The following is a 23,256-nucleotide window of genomic DNA, read 5'->3' as shown; positions in this document are numbered from 1 at the left end:
AATGTAATTTGAAATTCCAATGTCTCAATAACCCCCGACAGAACAAATTCTTTAAGTGGACATAACTAACACTGGATATTTACATTCCTTCTCATGATAGCCAGATACCCCGTGACTGCACTCATCCGCATATGCTCAGAAATGAACTGTGGACTTTACTCACAAAATCCCGAGGCCACTTTAATGTGAGCGTCAGTTTCCTGCGAGGATCAGTAAACAGTGTGGGCCATTATCGAGCTGCAGCTACCAGCCAGCAGCTCCCTGATAACAGAGAGGAGCTGGCCACACGGAGACGGCGTCCTGAAGGGATTTATGATGTGCTGAATTTATCTCCAGGCTTTGTTCTGTGAGTGATTCAGGACTAATGGGTCCAAGAGCTTGAACATGCCACCAGTTTGGCTTTTTTTGGTCTGATCCACATAGGAAAAGTTGACTTAGTTGTGTGTTTAAGTTTGGTTTGTTTAGGTTTGTGTTGAGTGGAAACACCAGATTTGACTGTTTCCCCTGTGTTCACCTCATCGTACTGAGTCTCTTTTTAAAGCACATATCATCAGGCCTCTTGGTGCAAAGAGAACGGATTCAGGGAACCAGAGTCCAGTTGAAGTAACCATGTTTTATGTGAATGTGCTCAAAAACCTCCCCCTCCTCCCCATCGTTCTTTTATGACACTCATTCCCCCCCCCCCCCCCCCCCCCCCCCCCCCCGTAGCGAGCCCTCGCAGCCAGGCCCGTGTCCAACAGTGTGACACCTCCAGAAGATCCATGGTGACATCTGCATGCTCTCAGATATTGTCCCCATCGTTTAGTGTCACTCTCAGTGCTGCTGCCTGCTCTCTGCTCTCCTTCCATTCCTCGGGGGTCAGAGAGAGTCGGAGGAATGGCCGATGGCTCGTTTTGCCACATGTGTGGTGACGGGTTACGAGACCTGTGGCTGTTAACTGAGAAACAACAGCAGACTTCAGTGGATTCCTGCCATTCTTCACAAAACGATCAATCTATTATAGCAGCATTTGTTTGTGATGCAATCGTGATGCAATCATGCTCTACGCAGATGATACTGGGCTGTTCATTCAACATAAGGGTATTGCATATATATATATATATATGTATGTGTGAAATTCATTTTCTATTCTTTTTTTCTTTTGCAAATGTGTGGTTTTAAGTTGAGATACCATCTTTTGGTTTCTGCTTCTTCCTCTTCTATAGTGACTTGAAGCAGAGTTGTCATTGTGAACTGTGGCCACACTTGCACCAGTTTACCTTTTGGACATTATCTAGAACACACACACGCATGCACCATGCACACGCACACACACACACACAGTGCAGCTAGCAACTAAATTCCTGTTTTATTTGTCATCACGATCGATCGCTATCACTCAGTTAAGGCTACAGCTTCAGTGACCATGACTTTGCTATCCACGGGTCAGCACTGGTTCCCATAATGAGCCAGTGAAAGCGATGGTGTGCGGGTGGGAGGACGCAGTTAATCCTCAGCGAGCATGCTGCATGTGGGACGACCCCGCTCAGAGATGCACGGGCCAGTGTTGAGGTCAATCCTCTGAGCCTCGACTCCTCTCGCTCTTTGCCCGGCCTGGTTAACCGTCTGTGGGGGAGGCCGAGGTCCCCGGGCCCCTTAAATCTAACCGCTGTCCAATATTAACTGCAGCACAAACAGACCAGTGGTAAACAAAAGGCAGAGTAAACACACTCCCAAGGCTTGGTGGGCAAACGGACAGACACACACATGTATAGAAAATAGCTCATTAGAAGTCATACAGTTTGTTCAACTGGACTGAACACGCCAGAAAGTTAAAAAAAAAACTTTACAAGCAGCATGTAATGAATTAAATGCTCATAAAAATTATTTCAATTCACTTCATGATAAGATTTTTTTATGGTACAACTCATCAGATTAAATTGAAAAAATGTGTCTTTTGCCCAGGATGTTACGCACACGCACACGCGCGCGCACACGCGCGCGCACACACACACACACACACACACACACACACACACACACACACACACACACACACACACACACACACACACACACACACACACACACACACACACACACACTCCATCCATCCCCATTGTCTTCATGATCTGTGAAGGCCCTGCCAGGTCCAGCTGTTTGGACCACAGTCCCATCCCTGTCCTTCCTGGGTGTCCCTGCTTTCCCTTTCGCCCCCCCCCGGGGGACTGTTGAGACCTCCTCCAGCGCATCGTCCACCACTGACCAAGAGCCTCAGCTGCACTCTTTCCTCTCTGCTTTTTTAAAAATAGGCTGGGATATCAGGCTGGACAGCTAAGAGACCTGCACGCATCTTGGGGATTAAGGAATGTCTCTGCACTTCCCAGATCCTTCATATCTGTGTGAATGTGTGTGAGTAATTGTCTCTGTGTATGTGTATGTGTGTGTGTGTGTGTGTGTGTGTGTGTGTGTCTGTAAAGAGATAGATCCCGTATTAGTAGCTGAAGAGAGGATCTTGTGTCCAGATGAGAGAGTGGACAGAGTTGGAGATGAGCTTTTCAGCAGGGGGGTTTCTCTCCACCTCGGATGGTTACTGCTCCAGCGAGCAGCTCCAGTACTACGGTGAGTCCACTTCTCTCTCTCTTGTGCTTTTTAATATTCCTCATCCTTCTGTTCTCACTTCTCTGCTGTGACGTCAGTTACAGACACATTAACGACTGACATGAGAATGAATGATGCTCTGTCTTTACTGGAGTGTTGTGATAGCAATGTTAACAGACAGTTATATTTAAATTCAATGAAAGACTGGGTATTCGGGATGTAGCTCGTGCATAGATCTGTGGTGAATGACTTCAAATGATTCTGTGTAACTTTATTGGTTTCACTGGCAGGTTGATATTTCTTGCTCATGTTTGCTACTGTGGTAAAGGGCTCGTTCACCCAAATTAAAATCACAGTTTTCTCACTTACTTCACTTGGCCTCATTTGAATCTGTCCACGTTCTTCAAGATATTCTAATAAAGTCCTTATTCTAGTTTCTAACTCTATTCCAATACAACAAATGAACAGAAAATACAAAGCAACAGCTCGGAGCTTGTTAACTTTTTTACATTTCTGTCATAGAGCTCTCAACTTCAACGCATCGCATCTAAAACATTCAAAAGCAAACATCTCTTTCTAGAATCTGTGTCTCTGTAATTTATAATAAATCCACAGCAGACACAATTAAAACTGGTGACAGTTTTTACCTGGGTTACCTGGGCAACAGGACTGCATATGCTATAGGTATGTTAGATACCGCTGGTGTTAAGAGAGAAAATATTTTTTTATTAATAAAACATGAATCTGTAATAAATCTGGTAAACAGACCTGCTGGGACTAAATATGATTGCCAAAAGTTTTTCTTACCACCTTTGAGAACTTCATGTCATGGAGAAAATATTTCTTGAGCCGGCTCGCAGCATTCATAGATGGGAGGATACTGATGTACATCATCAACAAATCCCCCCCCTGTTGTCTCCCCTCTTGGCCTCTAGGGGTGGGGTGAGGCGTGGGGGGGGGGCTATGAGGGGTGGTTTGCGGGTGTTGTTTGGCTTCCTTGCGTGCGTGGGATGGAGGGGAGGCTGAGGAGTGTTTAGACAGCGTTCGAATGGTTTACAAACAGTACGAGCCACAGCTCTGTCACACGCCGAGGAAGCAAGGACCCCCCCTCCTGCCTCCTCCTCCTCCTCCCACCAAATAATCACTGTCACAGTCTGGTGAGGACGGGAAACATCTGGAGAGAAAACCAAAGAGAGGAGACAAAAGAAAGGTTAATGAGTGACATTTAAACACGTTTCCATGATTATTTTCTGGATGAGAGCAGGGTTGTCAATCCACATCAATTTGTCCATCATCAAAATCCTCTAAAGTTCGGCACTCTGGAATCAAATGTATCTGTTTTTAATGATTATTTACTGTAACAGTCATTAATGATTGATTCATCGTGACAGTGGCGTGCACAGACACTTTAAAGGTCACTTCAGCATTATGATTTAGATTCTTTTTTATTTTACCCGAAAGTCACAGCGGAGAACATTTCAGCCATTTCTCCACCGTTATTATAAAAGATCATATATATATATATACAGTATATACCTTATATAAAAGGCAGCAGTCTAGGTGCAGAGCCTCACCTCACAGACGCAGCATCCCCTGAAACCACTGCTGATGGTCAAATACAGGCAAATCTTAAAGGTGACGAGAGAGAGAGGAAGCTTCATAACAACAACATTAAGTAATCCATCAGTGGTCATTACTCCACCATTACTCCACCTGGGCTTTGTGACTTTCTACCAGAAAGCAGTCTTATGAACGACGGGTGTAGAGGCTCAAGTACCTGGGCACTTATTAGATGGGCAGATCTGAGCTAAAACTGGTGTTGAGTTGCATCATGGGAAGAGTAGGATACAGTGTTTTTGAATCCTGACTCAAAGTCATGATTCCCCTGACTTTATGGACATAAATTATCAAATCACACAAGAAAGTTGAGCTTAAAGGTAAAGTTGGTAAGATGTTTTATTTTTATTTGTTGAGAAATCCTCTTCACAACCCGATAGCCACCAATCCCAGAGAGACCTATATGACAGATAGTCACAAGTTAGCGAGCGAGTCACGAGAAGTCGGCTTGTGGCAGGGGTCAGTCATTGCTCATTCATGTGTTTTGGAGGCGTGGCTTTGACAAGAGCGCCGATGGGGGGTGGTGGAATCGGTTGCATTTTTTCAAAGTGAAGCTTTTCCAGGATTACCAACCCTAGCTTTAAAGGAATTCTTCGACCTTGTAAAATGCAGTAACATACATTTTGCAGATAATAACTGATAGAGTATTATTATCAGCCCTCACCTTCATGTTATAAACTGTTTTACTCTTCACAAAGACAATTGGGGGGGCTCTCCTTTTACACAACAGATCCCACAACATTCCCAGCTGTACATTAGAAAGCTGCCAGTGGTCAAACATGTTTTCTCAGCAGAGACGGGACTCAGATGTTTTAATGCTGTCACAACACTTAACGACCAGTACAGACCCAATGACGAGCCCAGGAAAAAAAATTATTGAAATTTTTTTTTTAATGGCAGTGGGAGCTCTCAGCTGCATCCTGTTTCTGGACCAGTTCACAAGGTCTCACTCTGCTCTTGGCTTTTTATTGTATCCCCCAAGAGTTCTGAAAGGCACCAAAGTCACACGAGTCAAGTCACACCACATTCCCGTCATGCTCTTTGACTTCAAATATGAATTCACATTTCTGTCAATGTCTCCCTCCATTCTTATTTTTTCCTCCTGTAGCTCAAATAATGACAGGATTCACTACCAGGGATACTTCCTATACCGCAACTTTCTAAGATGACAGTTATGCACTTGTTTACAGTGGTGGAGGAAGTACTCAAACATTTGACTGAAGTTTATGTACAAATGAATAGACAGAAATGTACGAGAGTGAAAGTAAAAGTACCCCATTAAAAAAAAAAGTACTTGCTTTTGAATATACTTAAAATGTTAAAATTTAAAATACTTGTTGAGTGTAGCCTGTATGCAATGTCTACTACATCATTCTGGCTGATTCCCGGCAGTGTTTCTTCTTCAGCTCCAGCAGGTACACTTTGCTCTCTTCGAAGGAGGCGGGGTCTAATATTACCTAACTGCTCTGATAGGATCAGTGAACCAATTCCCTCTCATTATTACTTTTGAAAAGATAGAAACGACGCAACACAATTCTTTCTAAAAATGTAGTGGAGGAGAAAGTACCGATATTTATGAATGTTACTACTTAAGTAAAGTATAGATACATGAAAGTATACGGTAAGTACAGTGACAAAGTAAATGTACTTTGTTACATACCACGGCTGCTTGTTCACAGTTCCTGTGGGACACAATAAATGAGAGTTTAGGTTAATAACAGCTTGATTAAATTATGAAGTTATGATAATAGTTCCTAAATACAGTTGTTGTATGTTCTTTTAAATCAGGATGTACATAAAGAAAAAAAAACACGATATGGTGTTATATCAATCTTAAAGGATAACTCTATTTCTTTAAACCAACAGCATAATAGTCTGTCATTTTTTACTAACATACAAGTTTGTGTGTCCCAGCTCCAATTGCAGTTGTTCCTATTGAAGAAGTACATTTTTAAATACAGGTCCCACACATATACTGTTTCATTTTTTTTAAAGAGACAGGCTCAGTATTTTCTTGAAACACCTGGAAACTGGAGTTTTTAGCAAACGTGACTCAAACAGATGTTAATATTATTTTCAGCTGCAGATTAACACAGATTTGCTCTATCCTTTTCCATCTCAGACATGCTGGCTGACCCTCTGGGCTACCCCCTGCAGGACCCTGACCTCCAGTTGCTCCCTTACAGCCAACAACAGTACGCCTCTGCAAACCTGCCCTTCTCCCTCTACGGCTCGCCGCCCTCCTCCACCTCCTCACCGTCCTCCACTTCTTCCTCGCAGCTCTGCCATCCCCCGTACCACTACAGCTCTCACTGCCTGGAGGTCCCCTGTGACCCCAGCCCCGAGTCCTACTGTGGGGGCCTGGTTCAGGGACTCGGAGCAGTCGGGCTGCCTCTGGGGCGGAGGACGCGGGTTGGGTCGGTGGGGAAGTGCAGAGGTCAGGACGAGCTGTGTGTGGTGTGTGGAGATAAAGCATCGGGGTATCACTACAACGCCCTCACCTGTGAGGGATGCAAAGGTATTCCTCACCTCAACGTCTTTGCCTTCAGAGTCATTTACTCTTTGTTTCAACCTCACCGGGTCCCTCTGTCCTTTTCGTCGCAGGTTTCTTCAGGCGTAGTGTCACTAAAAAGGCTGTGTACCACTGTAAGAGTGGGGGGGCCTGTGAGATGGACATGTACATGAGGAGGAAGTGTCAAGACTGCCGGCTGAGGAAATGCCGCGCTGTGGGAATGCTGGCTGAGTGTAAGAATCATATGCTTTTATGGTTTTAACTCCTGTGCTGTGAAACACACTCAACATCAGATCAGCAGAATCACTGTCATTTTAAAAACTAGTTAAAAACACATGTATAGACTTTTTATTGTGAATAGTTTTTATATTATTTAAACATATTATTTATTATTTTTATTTGACTGTGTTATTGTTGTTCTTTTACCTGTTTTGTTTAATTTTATTGTTGAGTATGATCTGGCTTTTCTATGATTTGCTATATTTGCACCTTGTAACTCTGGCTTTATAAGATGCTATACTAATACAGTTTGTTATTATTATCACATGTTGAGCTACATCAAATTAAATGTTTAACTTAACATGATAGAAGCAAAAGATTGGTGGAGAATCTCCTGAAACAAAATGTATTTGAATGATTTGTATATGTATATATCTCTCCCCAGGCCTTCTGACCGAGGTGCAGTGTCAGTCCAAGCGACTGAGGAAAGGAGGTAAAGGCAGAGGACAGGAGGAGGAGGAGCTGACAGACAGCAGGAGGGTCAGCTCCACCAGCAGACTACCTGGACAGGTGCAGCAGGAACCACTGTCTGTGACTGGTTGCTTGTCTGAGAGGATGTAGCCATGGTCATGACATGATAGTTCAGGAGGTGGCGCTGTTGGTCATTTGTAGACTGAGCTATCTCAACAACTAGAGGCATCATTTAAGACACATTCCCATCAGCCTCAGCTTTTCTTTATGAATAAGTCTTAGTTAGCTCATTTTAGCATTTTAAAAGCTTAAACTAAACATCTGCAGGCTAGCACTGTCATTATTAGCATGCTTACAGTAGCATTTAGCATTGTTAGTCATGTTGTCGTTGAATATTGGTTTGAAGGACGTTGGCGTGGCCCTTTAAATCTAAGCATTATTTTATGGGTGGTTAACTTTCAAAAATCTGCTAATAAATTCTTCTTTTAAGCCAATCTAATTGAATATCCAGTATTTGCCCACAATTCCCTAATACAGAATTAAATGAATGTACCATGGCTTGAACATTAAAGGCCCAGTGTGTACGATTTAGGTGAAAGGGATCTATTGGCAGAAATCGTATATGAAATAATCCTTGTGACATTTTAACCTTTATTTAAATACATTATATTTACATCAGGAGAGGCCATCATGTTTTTTACAGTCGCTGGACAAACTTAAAACCTTTTGAGTTTTTATGACAAATGAAGGCTACCACAGGTTCTCTTTCATGTTTGGAGGGGGGGGGGGGGGGGGGGGGGGGGGGGGGTTGAGGCGAGGGGTGTTCAGCTGCAACATGCAAATTCACCACTAGATGTCACTAAATGCCACACACTGACCCTTTAATGGCAGAATCGCTGATAACCTTGGTTTGTTTGTTTGTTGAATGGTTGTTGCTGGGGATCATGTGGTTGATTAGCTCAATGGTTGAGGGCACATACGTGTGACTCAGGAAATACAGAGTGTCAAGGTTCGATCCCCGGCTCATCCAGTGTGCGTTAAAGCGCTTTCTATAGAAATTATGGAGCGGTCGATAAGACTGGAAAACCTCTATATAAATACAAACCATTGACCATATGAGCTCGGTCAACATGTTGTTTTGGTGCTTGGTGAGTGAAATCACTGGGTGATTCATGTGATGTATGGTCATTTGTTAGTTTATGTTTTGCTTCATTGGATGGTTGATATAAGTTAGCGATTGTCAGCCTGTTGGACGATTCAACGAAACAAGAGTAAACTCTTCTCCCCCAGGCCGGTGTCAAATTGACATGACAGCAATGATCTGCCATCTCAAATCTTCCTACCTCTCAGATTTACCATAGAGATGTGATGTCAGATTAAAGACACTGGTTTAATCTCATGTTGTGTTAACTTCCATCAGACTCTGTCCACCAGTTTAACCCAGGAACAGAAATACATAGTGGACCGGATGGTGGAGGCCCATCGCCTGTACAGAGCTCAGAGCAGCAGCCACAGCAGGGTAGGTCACAGTGTGGGAACTAACGCTTCCAAATCAACAGCTTTCATGTTGTCCTCATGATTTCTTGTGTGTATGTGCTCAGTTGTTCGAGTGGCCTTACACAGAAGAAGTGGAGGGTCTGTCTCATGTGGTGTCACCACACCTGGACAGACTGCTGCAGTTTGCCAGGACAGTACCAGGTACGACAGACAATAATATCTGACCCTCAAATTCTATTATATTTGGTTTATTACCCTATTAAGGGTGAGATTTTAATATTTAAAGAAGATAAAAGAGATGAGAGAACCTATGAGCTTCATGAAAATAAAAAGCCCTTGTGAAATAAAGCCCTGGTGATTTTCACTTGTAAAAAAAAAAAGAAAGACCAGTGACCTTTAAAAATGCGTTTTTCTTTTTTTGAGGACGGTTGTGCCAATTTAACCAACCTAAGCTATTTCAACATTTTAGAAACTTAAATTTTCTACCAAAACATTGATAACAAAAGGGACACAGAAATGCAGTATATTTGAATGCAGTGCCACCTGTTGTCATAACCATTGTGTGTAGCGTGTGATGCTAACATTATGTTTATATCAGAAGCAGTAAAGTTGTGTTGTTTTTGTTCCAGGTTTTGAGCTCCTGGATTTTTCCGACCAAAGCTCTCTGTTGTCTGTCTCCTCGCTGGAGGTCATGTTCCTGCTCTCAGCTCAGCAGTTCTCCAATAACCCAACAAGCCCCAGTCCAGGTAAATACACAGTCAGGAGACAAAATCAGAAAACATATCACACATGGCATTTCAGAAAATCAACATTTATGACTTAAAGTTGAGTCAGTGAGTCAAATTTTTTTTTCTTTTTCTTATCAGCCCTGCAGGTTTTCAGTACATCAACACACAACTGGCTGAGAAATGTAGAATCGAAGGAAAACCTCCAGAGTAGGACGCTGGTCGATTCAGGTAAGTTCAGAAATACACTCCCTCAGACAATAACTTGCAATTCCTGGATCCATGTTTTTAGACAAACTTTAACAAGTCCCTCCTGCTCCATACCCCCATCCCTCCACCAAGTTTGGTTCAGTAATTTCTATGCTGACAGACAAATGAAAATGAACATTTTGGCATTTCCCATTTGTTTGTGCGAACAGGAAGCAGCGAGGATCTCTTCGGCCCGGTGCCCACCTTCTTCCACAGCATGAAAACTCTGCGGGTGACGGAGGCGGAGTACAGCCTGCTCACTGCTACAGCTCTGCTCTGCTCAGGTCAGAGCAGGAAAAATGTGTTTGGTTTGAACTAATCCAATCAAGTGAGGACATGGAAGTTCTCTGTTTAAGTGTAAATAATCAGTATAAACCTATCTGCAGCTCTTCAGCAGGTCCAGATAGTCAAATACAAGCCTCAATGATTCACTCAGAGTGTGCCTGTAGATTTTATCAGAGCTGGAACAGACGACTGTGGCTGTTCGGCAAGTTTGATTTGTCAGATCAGTGTTACGATATGAACGCTAAGAGTCAGCGCTCATGTGTCCCTGTCCTACAGACCGGGCGTCCCTGCACATCACCAGCTGTGTTGAGAAAATGCAGGAGCTGATCCTGGACCTGCTGTCCAGGGTGTGTGGGGCCCAGGCCGGAGCCACGCGAGGGGGACCACAGCGGTTTGGCCGCCTGCTGGGCAGACTGACGGAGCTCCGCACCCTCCGTCACAATTACCTCCTGCTGACCAGACAGCAGCCTGGACCCTGACGGAGAGACGACCCCCCCCACCCTCCCCTCGTCACCCTCCCCTCGTCACCTCTGGAGAGTTTCATGAGTTAAAAGCACTTAGTGCTCACGTCTGAGCTGAGGAATTGGACAAAAACTGCCTCGGAGGATGTGATATTTTGGAAAAGCTTTCATCTGATATTGATGACTTCTATTGATTTCTCACATGATTTCAGTCAAACAGTCAATATTGAATCTTAGCCCAGTGTGGGACTGAATGTGCTTGTGGACTGCTCTAGTTTTTTGACCAAAGAAATGTTTATACGTCTTTTTACAACTGTTTTTAGCCGACATGTACTTCTCACTTCGCTCAGTGTGGTTAGAATAAAACTAAAATGTAATTTTTACTGAACTTTCCCTAGAAAAACACAAAACTGCAGTTAAAGTATCACAAAATGTTTTTAATTCAGCATTTATTTTCCAAAAGGAGGAAATACCGGTTCAGACAAAATATTTGGAGAGCAGGTAAAATATGCAGGTAGTACAAGCTTATGAAGGTGTATTTGTCCATTTGACAAAATGGGGCTCTCATCAATAAATAGACACTTTGGGGGGGCGGTGAATGAATGATGGCGATTGAGTCAAATCATCAACCAAACATGAATTAATCTGTTCAAATGTTTGCTGTATGTTTTATTTTTTAAAACCTCACTCCATTTGTTTTAAATAAAATTTAATTCTCAACTTTTAACCAATATAGCTTTATTTCTATAGTTCTGTCTTCCATAAATAAATTATTTCTCTCAGTATTAAAAAAGAGAATTCAAATATAAAGAACAGTTCATTTTGTTGTATGCTCTCAATGTACACACACGCACGCACGCACACGGACACACGCAGACACGCACACATACACACACAACAAAATTACATTACATCAAACAACCTAAGTACACTGCAGCAAGTCAGGAATTATTTCATCTCCACAAATATACACAGCCTCACTTTGCCCCTCGTGGGTTGATTGAAATACGCAATTTTAAAAACGGCAACGTTAAATTAAAATTGAGTTTTGATAATACACATACATATGTACACAAAGTGTGCCTTTATAATATACAAGTGTCTTTGTAAAAGTTTAAAATGTAAAAAGCTATTGTATAAAAGATGGCAGTGATCCATTCATTTGTCTTCTGTGGTTCATATAAATATGTCAAATCTCTTTTCTGACAATTTGATTCCTTGGCAGTAGCATTTAACAAAATAGAGGGAACTTTTTTTACATTTGATCCAGACACACAGTCCTCATCAAACAGAGGTGGAGAGAGAAGAAACCTCCACACCCTCAGAGACCTGGGACCTGAAGGTGACTTCATCCATCATCCTCATCATCTGAAGCTCCACATCCTCAACACAAGGCAAACACAACCACTCTCCGTGTCTGACACTAGTGGTTTGGTAATCTACTACAGTCGGGATTCTGTGCTGCCATGGCAACCTCTTCAGAGCACAGTGTGAATATAAATTCAACCCGCAGTGGGACTCGCCCCAGCCGCTGCTTTAAGACCAACGATGGATGCATAGTGGCTGATGGTGGGGGTGCACAGGGGGGCTCACTGTCGCCCTCTACAGGAAGTTGGAGGCCACGAAGCCTTGGCTGTGGCTGACTCTGCTCTGGTGGATCATAGCCCGGTCGTACGCCACCTGGACAGACTTGCGGATGCTGGACTTGCGGCCCTCCATTATACGCAGCTTGTCCCCTGTGTCGTCGACACCCAAGGGTGTCACCTTTTCACGGGGGAGCCACTGCCTGCAAAACCAGACACACATGCAGACTGTGTTTAGGAAGATTTTTGTGATATTGTTGAGTAAAATAACTCAACAATGCATTGACGGATCTTCACCGACTTGGTATGAATATTACCTGGTATCTCAATATGAATAACTTTTGGAGCTGATCGGTTGGGTGTTGGATGTGTGGGGGACAATACCCTTGCTGTAGAGAACTGTATAGTCCTGAACGCAAAAGTGGTATCTACCAAGTTAATGCTGAATCCTGTCGGCCGAAGACGGTAAAATCTTTACAGATGTTTTAACTCCGGGTGCTGCTGATGGTCACTAAGAGAGCCGTCCTCCTGTTTTTTTATAATGCCATTTGATTTCAGGGTTTAAAATAAACTGCGGATCCAGTGATTTACTTTAGTAACATTAACTATAGGATGGATGTTCACCTGCAAACCCAAACTCTATCTGCACATGCAGCTCTCTCTCATAGGGGATGGGATTAGGCTGAGAGTGGATTGCAGGGTGGTCATTTTAATTGAAACTGAATTGGATTTTTAAAATTTAACTCATCGCCTACTGGTTTTAATTCAGGCAGCTGAAGTGTCGTGAACACACACTGTGTGAAACTCACCATGTTCGCTTGTTGTCAAAGAAAAGCACCAGGTAGAGCCTCTCGTTGGCCTCCTCCTGTCTCTGCTCCCCCAGGTGTAGGACGTCTTTGGGTGGGATGGGGATGGGCACCCCGTTGTGCAGCAGGCCCTCCTCAGGCATCTCTGGGTCAATGATCTGGTACAAACACAGTCAGTCAAAGAGGGACTTAAGGTTTGTTCTTAGCTTTGTACTCTCATACTGTTGTAATATAATCTCAGGAAATCGTATCATTAGTAGTTCTTAAAAAATGGTTTGGTGAAAGCTGCCTATTTAAAAGCTCCACCACCTGTTGACAGCCCAAGTGTTAGATGAAATAGGGGGTTACCAGAGCAGGATAGGAGGGATATCCACGACACTTTGCCCAAACCAGATCTAGAGGCTCCAGCTCTGCCACTTCCTCGGATTTTTGGCTGACGTTCCCTGCAAGACATCAGCAGACTCTTAAAATCATTGGTTTGCTTCCTCATCTTCCAGGAAAAATGTATTGGCTGAATGCAGACATGTTCTTTATCTGCACGGACAGGTAATGAATCACATGCTGACTGGTTTAATGCTCAGACAGAGGGAGCATTCATGTGACCAACAAATATACAAATATAATTTTCCTATAGATAATCAGATTGCTGTTTATGCTGAAGGGGAAAAAACATTAAATTACATTTTCTGTCAAAAACAGAGACATACCAGTGTAATCTGAGTCTCCATTGAGTATCTCCAAGTAGGGAACTTTGGAAAGAGCTGGTTTCCCGAGGCTTCGTTTGGGCGGCGAGCTGCTGTAAGACAACACGTGGTTTTGTCAGTGTATTGTGCATCATGACTAAAGGCAGACAAGCGACGACCACAGAGACACCATGTCTTACATTTCTTTTTGGAGGACAGGGCAGGGGCTGTACTCAGAGTCAGAGCCACCGTCTTTATGCTTGTTGAAGCCGTTGGTGAGTCCTGAAATCAAATGACATAAATCTCAGAACAGTTCCTGCTTGAATGACAAGACCCAGAGCAAGACTAGAGAGAAAATATGTAAAAGAGCTAAAAAAAAGGATATCTATATTTAGTCTCATCTCAGTCACAACGAAAAACAGCAAATCAATGCAGTGCTATGATCATATTCTGTGCAAAGGAGTACAGCACCCATTAATAGACATAGATAATAAGAGTAGAGGGTAGCTGAGGCATTGTTTGATTTATAGACTGAAATAGGAAGAAACAAGCTCATGAGCCGTTTTCCTTATTTAACCGAAAAGAATATATGAAAGCTAAATTAAATAGTTTGAAATGTTTAGAATATGGAATCTGTGTTACCTCACTAACCTGAAGAGATAAACAGATAGAGCTGGAAACAAACTGGACTAGAATGGCGTTGTCTCTTTAAATTCAATCAAACTGCAACAAATTTCACACACACTCATAGATCTCAGTTGCCAACATTTACCAGATTTTTTAAATCAAGATCCATGAATTATTTTCTAGGTTAAATCAGTGATAAAAAAACACCCCTTTTCACAATGTTAATGGTTTCTTCCTTGGCTCATACCCCACCATTCCACCAAGTGACAATACATTTAGATCTGTAGTTTTGACTGTTCTTTTGTTTTTAAAGAATAGGATAACGACATCACAACATCTGTAACTCCACTCCAACCTTTATATTCCTTCAAATCATTTTGTCTGACATTGTCATTATTTGTGAATTTGTGACATGACTATTGTCAACTGGTAGTTCATTTCTGATTCCAGACTGCACCCTGTGTGATCACATCTTAGTCAGCGTCTTCACTGCCAAGAGTAGACGGCTCTGAAACACCAGCCAGAGTGGAGGCCCTGAAACTTGAGGTAAAGATGTGTCTGTTGTTAGTAACCATGTGAAATTACTCACCACTTTCCAGTGTATGATTTGGTGTTCTCTCTAGCTCACTATCTGTGCACATGTCTCGACTTGGGGTCCACGGTTCATTCAGGGTGGGGGGTCCTGGGCTCTTCTGTGGTGTTTTGGAAGGAGTAGAAAAAGGTGTGGAGGATGGGGTGCTGGCTGCAGAGGTGGGTGCTGTGGGGCTGTTGCTTGCCTTGTCGTCCTGCAGCCCCTTTCCATTCAGCAAGGTATTTTCTCTGTCTCTGAAAAGCTTTGCTCCATTTTTTGCCTTCTTGAACAACACAGAGGTTCGTCGTCCCACTCCCCCGGTGGTGGGCCGTGGGGGGGCGCCGGGCTCTGGCAGACCATTGGCCACCGCCTGCCGTTCACTGTGCAAAACAGGCGGCGACAAAGCTTGCCGTTCCTGTGTTTTAGTGCAATTAATGTTCTCTGTGGCGCTGTCTGAGAGGTCACTGTCCATCTTTAAGCGCTTGCAGGGCCAGCTGGGGGACAGCGGCTCCCCTGTGATTGGCCGCAGGGTGGGAGGCTCCAGTTGTGCATCCCCCCGTCGTGGAGGAGGAGCCGGCCCTGTAGGTTCCAGTGTTGGTGGCGAAGTGGATTTGAGGTCTTCTGGAAGATGAGAGGGGAAAAATGAAATTCTGTTTGATTTACCATTGATTTGAAATGAATGCCCATTGAGTATGTAGCGTGATGTGGTGGTGTAGTAGTCACACTGGAAAATGATTGACATTTCATTCTTACAGTCTAACCACAGTCCAAAGGGAGTTGAACCATTCTGCAGACATGGACGACCTTGTCAAGACGAGTGAATCAATAACTTTGATCTCACAACTGTGAACCAGCAACATGGTAACATGGCAGCATTTTATGACTGAACTGACACAAATCCCAGGTGTTCCGCTGCCCCCACTACAGTGGCAGGAAACTGCTTGACTGGACTGGACTGCCCTGCAGTAGGTGGGATGATATGGCATGACAGTACGTGGCCAATGGAGAGTGGTGAGTCCATGAGTGATGTACTGAAGAGGTGCAGACATAGAGTGCACTGGGAGAGAGGAGTTGTGAGGCAGCCATGGCTAACGAGACTCTGTGGGCCCCTACTTACTAGACTGGAGACAGTGGGGTGGTTGGGGTTGGTGCGTGGGGGGGACCCTGGCTCAATAACCTGAGGACAATGTTTCATTAGCTCATGTTCACAACTGGTCTCATCGTTAAAAAAGTGGCTTTTAAATAAAGGTACATGCATTGGCAATTTCATACTGTAGGAGCGTCAGTGCTTTTCATCGCCCACCTTTGCCCGAAGACGAAATGCCGTTATCTGCCTTGGTCTCTTTGTCATCGTCTTCCTCCTCCTCGTCGTCATCCTCGTCGTCCTCTTCTTTCAGATGTCCGTTGTGAAGGCTGTTGCGGGGGTGCTGGCCCTGCTTGTAGCGGATGTTGTTGATCTCGCGGCGAAGCAGGCGCATGCGGCGAGTTCGGGCGCCGCTGCATCGCATGGAGGTGACAAAGTCCAGCTTCTCTAGCAGCTCCTTTAGCTGTTCCTCCACTGACATATGGAGCCGGTTGTCCGGATCCAGCACACTGTCAACTGGACACAACAGAAAGGAGTTAGCCGAACACAACGTATACATGCATGTTCCACATAGTAGGACAAATTAGAGTTTAAAACAGAATTTTTTAAACTGAAGCTTATGTTAGCTGACATGCAATGTACTTGCAAATGAGATCCATAAGTATTGCACAGCCATCTGCACTTTCAACAGTCTACTGTAGCTACCTTCAACAAAGCTAACACATACATTACAAGGGTGATTGAGCAGCAACCCATTTATATAGCACTTTTCCAGTATTTTTTGATTACTCAAAAACCTTTACTGTACAATTCGCATTCACCCATTCACCCATACAGTGTTCCTATAGGCAGCCCTTCCTTCTATCACACTGTCGATACAGTCATCAGAAGCAATTTGGGGTTCGGTATCTTGCCCAAGGACACTTTCAAATGTGGACCGAGATCGAACCACCAACTTCACCACCTCAGCCGCCAAGTTAATACGAGTCAGACTACAACAAATTTGTCAAGATTCAAACACATTCTTAAAAAGTCACCCCTTAAAAGGATAAGCAGTATAGGGGGAGGGAGAGAAGGTTGAAGGAACGGATATCTGTTACCTCTCAAATCCCAAAACACACATGTCTGAACTACACACACACAGCACACACACGGAATCTTGAGTCACATATGAAAAATAAGATAGTAAGACAGTGACCAGCAGCAGCACCATCCTGCAAACTAAAAAACTAAGGGCATTTCTGTGATCATATTTTCCTTTAGAGCACCAACACTGTGTCTTACCATCATCCCAGGTGCAGCTGTAAAAGTCTCTTTTCTGTGGCGACACTGGGAGGTGCATGCCAGTGTCCAGGTCCAGGCCGGTGTTGGTGGCTTGTCGTTGTGCATGGCGGAGTATAGCCCCTCCTAAATCTCGAAGACGCAGTGCTGCCCGGTGGAAGAATGTCTCCTTGGAGTTGTAGAGGAGGCAGTTGGACACCATAAGGTTGAAGTCGGCCTCCAGGTCAGCCACTGAGCGGTAGATGTGACTGTCCAGCTTCAAGCGCATAGTGGAAAAGTCTATGGGCTGGCTGATGAACTCCAGATAATCCGGGACCTGAAGACAAGACAAAGCTCCAAATGTTAACGACAAGAATGGAAACAATAAATGCAAATTTGTGAAATTGTTGAAAATTGTGCTGCAACATAACAACAATGTCTTGTAAATAGTATTATAAACATATTGCAGAGCTGTGCAGACAGGGAAAATGTGAAATCCAGACTACAGTCTGAAAATGTGTTTGTTCTGTGTGTGAATCCTCTGCTTCACCAAAAAGAAAATTTAAATACTTGAAACTGGTGGTATGAACATAAACCTGTAGAGTCATTACATTATCTGGAACAATCCTGTGTTTTTCTATTTAATAACAATGTGCATGTCATTGAAAGAAATATTTGAATAAATCTGCAGGCTCTTCCAATCATCTTTATATGAACAGTCACATGTCTGACCTCCTTGATGTCTACTGGCTCTGCAAAGATCTGGGCTGTGTCCTTCTCCTGTAGTTGGTCCATAGTGGAGCGGAGCAGCATCAACATTGGGGTCAACTGCATCTCCAAAGCCTCCTGGTGAACTTTGACCTGTGATTGTTAAATGATACACGTGTGATGTCAACATACGTGAATCCATTAAGATTTCAGACAAGTTAGAAGGTTCAAATGAGGTGAAGGAACACTAAGTTTTTTTTAATGAGGGGCTGTGTGATGTGTAACTAATAATATGCAGAGAACATGAGAACACTTTAATATCTAAATCAGTCTACAAAGATGTCCATGGATAACCAGAATATAATTTTTCAGTCCTCATCTGGTCAGATATTAACATCCACAGACCACTGGTTGTCCTGTCGATCATAAGGACAACTGTCAATCCTGATGGATTTTCAAAGCTATTAGTGTGTTTTCATCCTGGTAATGCCTCCAAGATCTTGATGTAGAAGAAGAGCTAAGGAAAGTGAGAGTCTTTGTGCATTCAAAGACGTAAAATGGATTAGCCTGAATAGGACACCCAGTTAGGCTAAAATTCCTGTGAGCATTCGACACTCTTTGTTTGTTACCTGTTCTCGTTTGAGTTTCTCCCTCTTGCGGATGAGCTCCACCAGCAGCCTGGCCTTTTCAAGGTCATGCCGAAGCTTCTGCCAATATCTCAGTGCTTCTCTTGCTGCAGAAACCTTCTCATCCACCGGAGGCTACAAAGTACAACATATTTCTTTAGAAATCCACTGTACGTACACGGTACCAGATATGTATCGAAAGCAAATCAATGATTTTTAGCAATAGCTTGGTGAGACAATTACCAAGCACATACACAGAATAATAGCACAAAAAAACACAGGGGCTGCCATTCTTTTTCCTTCCCTGACCTGTTCAGTATTCCTCTGGGTTGGGATGTTAGAGTGCAAACGCCGGACTAGCGGCACACCGTTTCTCGCCTGACGCTTCAGTAACCAGTAGCTGTGCAGCCTTTGCATGAACTGGCTTTTCCTCTGGAAAATGATGCCTTTGCAGATGATGTTCAACCTGTAAAAGTGAAGGATAAACGTTGGTTGATCTGTGAACATTACTGACATATGATAAAAACTATCTGTAAATTGTTTTTCAAAAAAGAGTTGCAGTTGAATTTTCATGAGCAACAGAAGCACAACATGTTAGCTTCTTCAAAATACGAGAATCTGACCTGCTTGTGGGTATCTGATGCACTGTCACTTGTGGTGAAGCAGTTTGTTGAGCTGTTGAGTCTGGGCTCTTCTTCCCTTTCTTTTTGTCCGATTTAACATCATCATCAGACTTTCTGCCTTTTTTTGGTGTTGTTGGACCCGCTGTGTAGGCACTCCGTCCTCTACTAGCCCTCCCTCTGCTGCCCACCACTCTTCCTTCACCCTCCTCATCTGATGCAGTTTCTTGTCCTGGAGGTGAATGCGCCTCACAGAATGCCGTCTTCTTAACGGAGAACATGGTCCCGTTGACATTCGTCTCTCGCACAGGGTCTATCTTCATAAACAGGCCAGCGCGCTGAGCACATGTGACGTGAAATGCAGTGTAGCAGTTGGCCTTGTGGCACTGAATAGATGCACCACGGCCCTTCTGCTTGCACAGGTAGCAGGTCAATTTCCAGCGTGCTGGGGGAATGTTACTGACCCCTTCCACTGGCTCCAGAAACACTGTGTTGGCAAAACAGACTTCAGGGATCCAGATGGCACAGACTACATGCGCCCAGCGGCCATCACTCGTTTGCTTGAAGGCACCACCACGGTTTGGACACAGAATACAGTCAACAGGTCTCTGAGGGGACTGAAGGCAGCAGCGGCACAGCCACTGGCCCTCTGGGATATAGGGAACTCCATAACACTCCTGGTGCACAGCCAGGTTGCAGGAGTCACAGAAGAGGATGACGTTGCTGTTGAGGCACTCGTCATCTAGGCATACGCAGCAGAAGGCATCATCGTCAACAGTACTCTGAGAGGGCGCCCGGCTGCGGGCTTCCCGGTAAGCTTCCTCCTCCATCCGGTCCACCATCAGCTCAAAGGTGTCTTGTGAGACAGCCGAGTAACTCTCTGATGTCCGGCCAGCATTGACCATCTCCAGCCAGGCAGTGTCCTCTTCGTCCATATCATATTCTGCCTCAGCTTCCTGCTCCTCAGCTGAGCGTTCCATGTAACGGTAATAGGCCGCGGGCAGAGGAGCTGCCTCGACCGGTGTGAAGGTTTCTAGCACACGAAACGTAGGCTCGGGGAGCGTTATGTGGTGATGGTTTGTTGTGTGTTGCTTTTCAGGTGTTTGCGGGTGGGAATTAGAGCAGTGGTTCTTAGAAGGAGGTGGCGATTTGATAGAGGGGCATTTGGAGTCTTTTCTGCGGCCTCTGGGTGTGATTGCTTTGCGGACTGTTTGGGCACTGCTGGCGGGAGGTGATGACTGTTCACTGTTCTCCTTGTTACTGTTACACTCACTAATGTCCTGAGCCATCATCTCATCTTCAGTAATGACCTCCAGGGGGTCATGAATCGAAATGCGGTGAAGCCTACCATCCAGTTCCACCTCCACCACCTTCTGAGACTGGGCATAGGTCAGGGTTTCTCGGCTTGGAGATGCTTTGAGGCTGTAAGGGGACGGCGATCGCTGTCGGGCACCGCCACGCCCACGCCCCCGCCCACCAACTGTCCCGTTGGACTTCTTGACATCTCCTTCACCTCCTGCCGCCACCTGGGCTTTTCGACGTGGCTTCCTCATTGGCCACTGATTAGACTTTCCCTTCTGTTGGTGAAATAGAAAATAAGACTGTAAATAATAGGCAGCACAAAATTTATACTGTATATCGCACAAGATTGATCATTTGATGATGCAACAACAGAATATGAAAATATTATTATGCCATTATTTCCCCTTTTAAACTTACTAAAATCACATTGAGTAAACCTTGGCTGTGGCGTACATGTCATGAACGAACAGTGTCATTTTCGGGGCACTTAAGAGAACAGACAGCAATATCTAACCAGACCTCTGAAGTGACAGTTGAAGCTGAACATACATGGATTGGTATTCTTTTGAACTAAAGCAAGACTAGAGGAAATCATCAAACATAAATCTATTGTATTTGTATTTATTCTCAACTTTTCTTGTGATCATTATATAAAAAATGTTAAACTAAGCAAACTACTGCCACTACTGTTACAACCAAAGCCAAAATGACAAACATGCTAAGTCAATCTTAAATGTCATGCATTGTAGTGTACTGTCCAGTGTTCTTAGGCAGGGCTATCACATGCAGCGTAAACATTCCTTCACACAACTCTCAACGTCATTACTATACACATCATTACTACGTATGTTGCCAGTGAATCAGCTGCCAAGCTTTGCTCTTCCCTGTCTACACACGAGTTAAGAAGAAAAACTGTGTGCAGTTTATTACAGAGACGTTATGAAGACTTTGATTATTCTCGACTTTATCTCATTTAACTGTTGACAACTACTCTCAGGGCTAACCACAACACAGCGGGGACATCCAATCCGCTCTCAGGGAAGGTTGACTGATCCACAGCAGAGCCAATCAGCATCAAGAACACCACGGTCTCAGCAGATCAGTGCCCTTATTTCGAGAGCAAAATGTCAGCCATATTTACAGTTTCAAAACGCTGTGAAAGGCTCTTCTACACTTTTAATCACAGTATTAATGTGTCACGCTGAAGTATCTTGTCCGCGTGGTTTGAGAAAGGCGCAGTATTTTGACACTTACCCGGGAATCGGACATCAAAGTGAAGATATCAGCTAGCTAGCCTGCTAACTTTAACAGACTGACAGTACTGACGATTGCTAATTTTACAACGTTGACAAGACGAAGAAGAGACTTGTGTCAGTGCTGGTTAACAACGAGAACATAGTTTAAACCCACTTCACAAGAAAAGATGTCAAACAGAAGCCATCTTACCTATTATTGCGACGGACTGACCCACGGAGCTCGTCAGCCGGCGGTGTGAAGCCGCCTCTACAGTAATGGTTGCCCAGCCAGCCGCTCCACTGGCTGCACTCTGGAAGCTAACAGCTAACAGCGTTAGCCTGCTACACTTCGCTGGTACAGCCGGTATATTTCGTCATTTTATAACGCATCCGTTTCTTCACGACACTGCGTTAGGGGGGCAAGCGGTCAACCCCGAAAATGTACCGAGAACACGAGCAGCATTTCTGCATCAATAGCCCGAGAAACAACTTACTGTCGACCCAATTTTACGAGAAGCAGAATTACTTGCCTCCCTCGGCTAGCTGGCTAGCAGGTTAGCTGTTTGGAGTGAGTTCTACATGGATGTTAGCCGAAGAGAAAACACGGGACCTCCGAAAACTGCTTTCACAATAAAAGCCCCACTGTCGTATAATGTGTTTCAAAGTGGTTACGTTTAACGTGAGGCCGATTTTAATCACATCTAGCAAATAATTATTTGTTTTGCAGTTTTCTGTTACCATTCAGTCCATGCCGTCCTGTAGTTTTCAATTCATATGATTTAATGTGGCAATTAGCATTTGTAACATTTAATGTTATGTTTGATCCTCTTACATCCAACGTCCCCCTCACACAGTATGTGTAATGGTCAGCCTTTCAAAATATGAGATTTGTTTTGAAGTGATGGAACAACTATAGGTTTAAATTCAGCTGATTATCTCTGTTCATTGGACATGAGTGATACATTATTTTAAAATAACATATAGGTTTTGAACCTTGATTTTCAATCCTGAGTGATCGATTGAGTTGTGAAAATCAGTTTTGCTATTCATGTTTACATTATTGAATTTTATTCTGATGAGGAAATGCTTCTGTTCCGCTTGTGTGGTCGCCCGTGGGCTACCTTGACGACAGCGGACTAATAGAAGTTTAGCCCGCCCTCGTGACGTCACACGGTCATAATGTTTCGCGCGCAAGCTATTTAACACATCGTATAGTTTCTATCGATCTCATTAACAGCTCCGTGTACTCTGAACACGTGGTTTCAGCACGGTGCTATTAACTCGCTCTGGAAACCTGACACCTGTCCTGTGTCATCCATATGTACACAAAACATCTGTGCACACATGCATGCTCATGTTTATTCTATTTGCATACATGCACGCACACACACGCCACTTATTCAGGGAAAGGTGCCAGACAAGCATCACATGGTTAAAGTCAGTCTCTCTGGCAGAAAGATGTCTTGACCTGGATCATCATTTAAACAGATGACACAGTAAATTAAAATGACCTTTTAACACTAAGAATGACTTCT

The 23,256-nt window shown here is 43.9% G+C and overlaps 2 protein-coding genes across 4 annotated transcripts; one reads left to right on the top strand and one right to left on the bottom strand.

Moving 5' to 3' along the window:
- The first annotated feature begins 2,000 nt into the window (after positions 1–2,000).
- nr1h5 (nuclear receptor subfamily 1, group H, member 5) lies at positions 2,001–11,419 on the top strand. Its single transcript, XM_034589713.1, has 11 exons — positions 2,001–2,601; positions 6,320–6,715; positions 6,802–6,942; positions 7,374–7,498; positions 8,820–8,918; positions 9,001–9,097; positions 9,526–9,642; positions 9,763–9,852; positions 10,041–10,154; positions 10,432–10,640; positions 10,856–11,419. Exons 1-10 carry the CDS (start codon positions 2,505–2,507, stop codon positions 10,632–10,634), a joined length of 1,479 nt encoding a protein of 492 aa, XP_034445604.1. The 5' UTR covers positions 2,001–2,504; the 3' UTR covers positions 10,635–10,640; positions 10,856–11,419.
- Positions 11,049–22,299, bottom strand: brpf3b (bromodomain and PHD finger containing, 3b). 3 transcript variants are annotated; one of them, XM_034589712.1, is made up of 13 exons: positions 21,933–22,299; positions 19,188–20,761; positions 18,874–19,030; positions 18,568–18,699; positions 17,963–18,091; positions 17,255–17,567; positions 16,190–16,486; positions 14,905–15,507; positions 13,889–13,970; positions 13,713–13,798; positions 13,354–13,448; positions 13,009–13,163; positions 11,049–12,402 (listed from the first exon to the last, which is right to left on the bottom strand). In XM_034589712.1, the coding sequence occupies exons 2-13, from the start codon at positions 20,735–20,737 to the stop codon at positions 12,219–12,221; spliced, it is 3,783 nt and encodes a 1,260-aa protein (XP_034445603.1). In that variant the 5' UTR covers positions 20,738–20,761; positions 21,933–22,299; the 3' UTR covers positions 11,049–12,218. The 3 variants fall into 3 exon arrangements, with proteins under 3 accessions (XP_034445603.1, XP_034445602.1, XP_034445601.1); XM_034589711.1 differs by having other exon boundaries at positions 13,713–13,801; positions 14,905–15,504; XM_034589710.1 differs by having other exon boundaries at positions 13,713–13,801; positions 21,933–22,298.
- Between the last annotated feature and the right edge of the window lie 957 nt (positions 22,300–23,256).

The sequence above is a fragment of the Hippoglossus hippoglossus genome, chromosome 7 (assembly GCF_009819705.1).
Source record: "Hippoglossus hippoglossus isolate fHipHip1 chromosome 7, fHipHip1.pri, whole genome shotgun sequence".
Taxonomy (NCBI): Eukaryota; Metazoa; Chordata; class Actinopteri; order Pleuronectiformes; family Pleuronectidae; genus Hippoglossus; species Hippoglossus hippoglossus.
This window is presented reverse-complemented; position numbering and strand designations above follow the sequence as displayed.

Bases quoted from the DNA above. Each gene is read 5' to 3' on its own strand.
- nr1h5 (XM_034589713.1), top strand. From the start codon at position 2,505: ATGAGAGAGTGGACAGAGTTGGAGATGAGCTTTTCAGCAGGGGGGTTT. The intron at 8,919-9,000 runs GTAGGTCACAGT...GTATGTGCTCAG, and splicing joins AGAGCAGCAGCCACAGCAGG to TTGTTCGAGTGGCCTTACAC. The intron at 10,155-10,431 runs GTCAGAGCAGGA...CCTGTCCTACAG, and splicing joins TACAGCTCTGCTCTGCTCAG to ACCGGGCGTCCCTGCACATC.
- brpf3b (XM_034589710.1), bottom strand. From the start codon at position 20,737: ATGAGGAAGCCACGTCGAAAAGCCCAGGTGGCGGCAGGAGGTGAAGGA. The intron at 18,700-18,873 runs GTCAGGGAAGGA...TGTACTTTGTAG, and splicing joins CCCAGAGGAATACTGAACAG to CCTCCGGTGGATGAGAAGGT. The intron at 12,403-13,008 runs GTGAGTTTCACA...CTGGTTTTGCAG, and splicing joins TTTGACAACAAGCGAACATG to GCAGTGGCTCCCCCGTGAAA.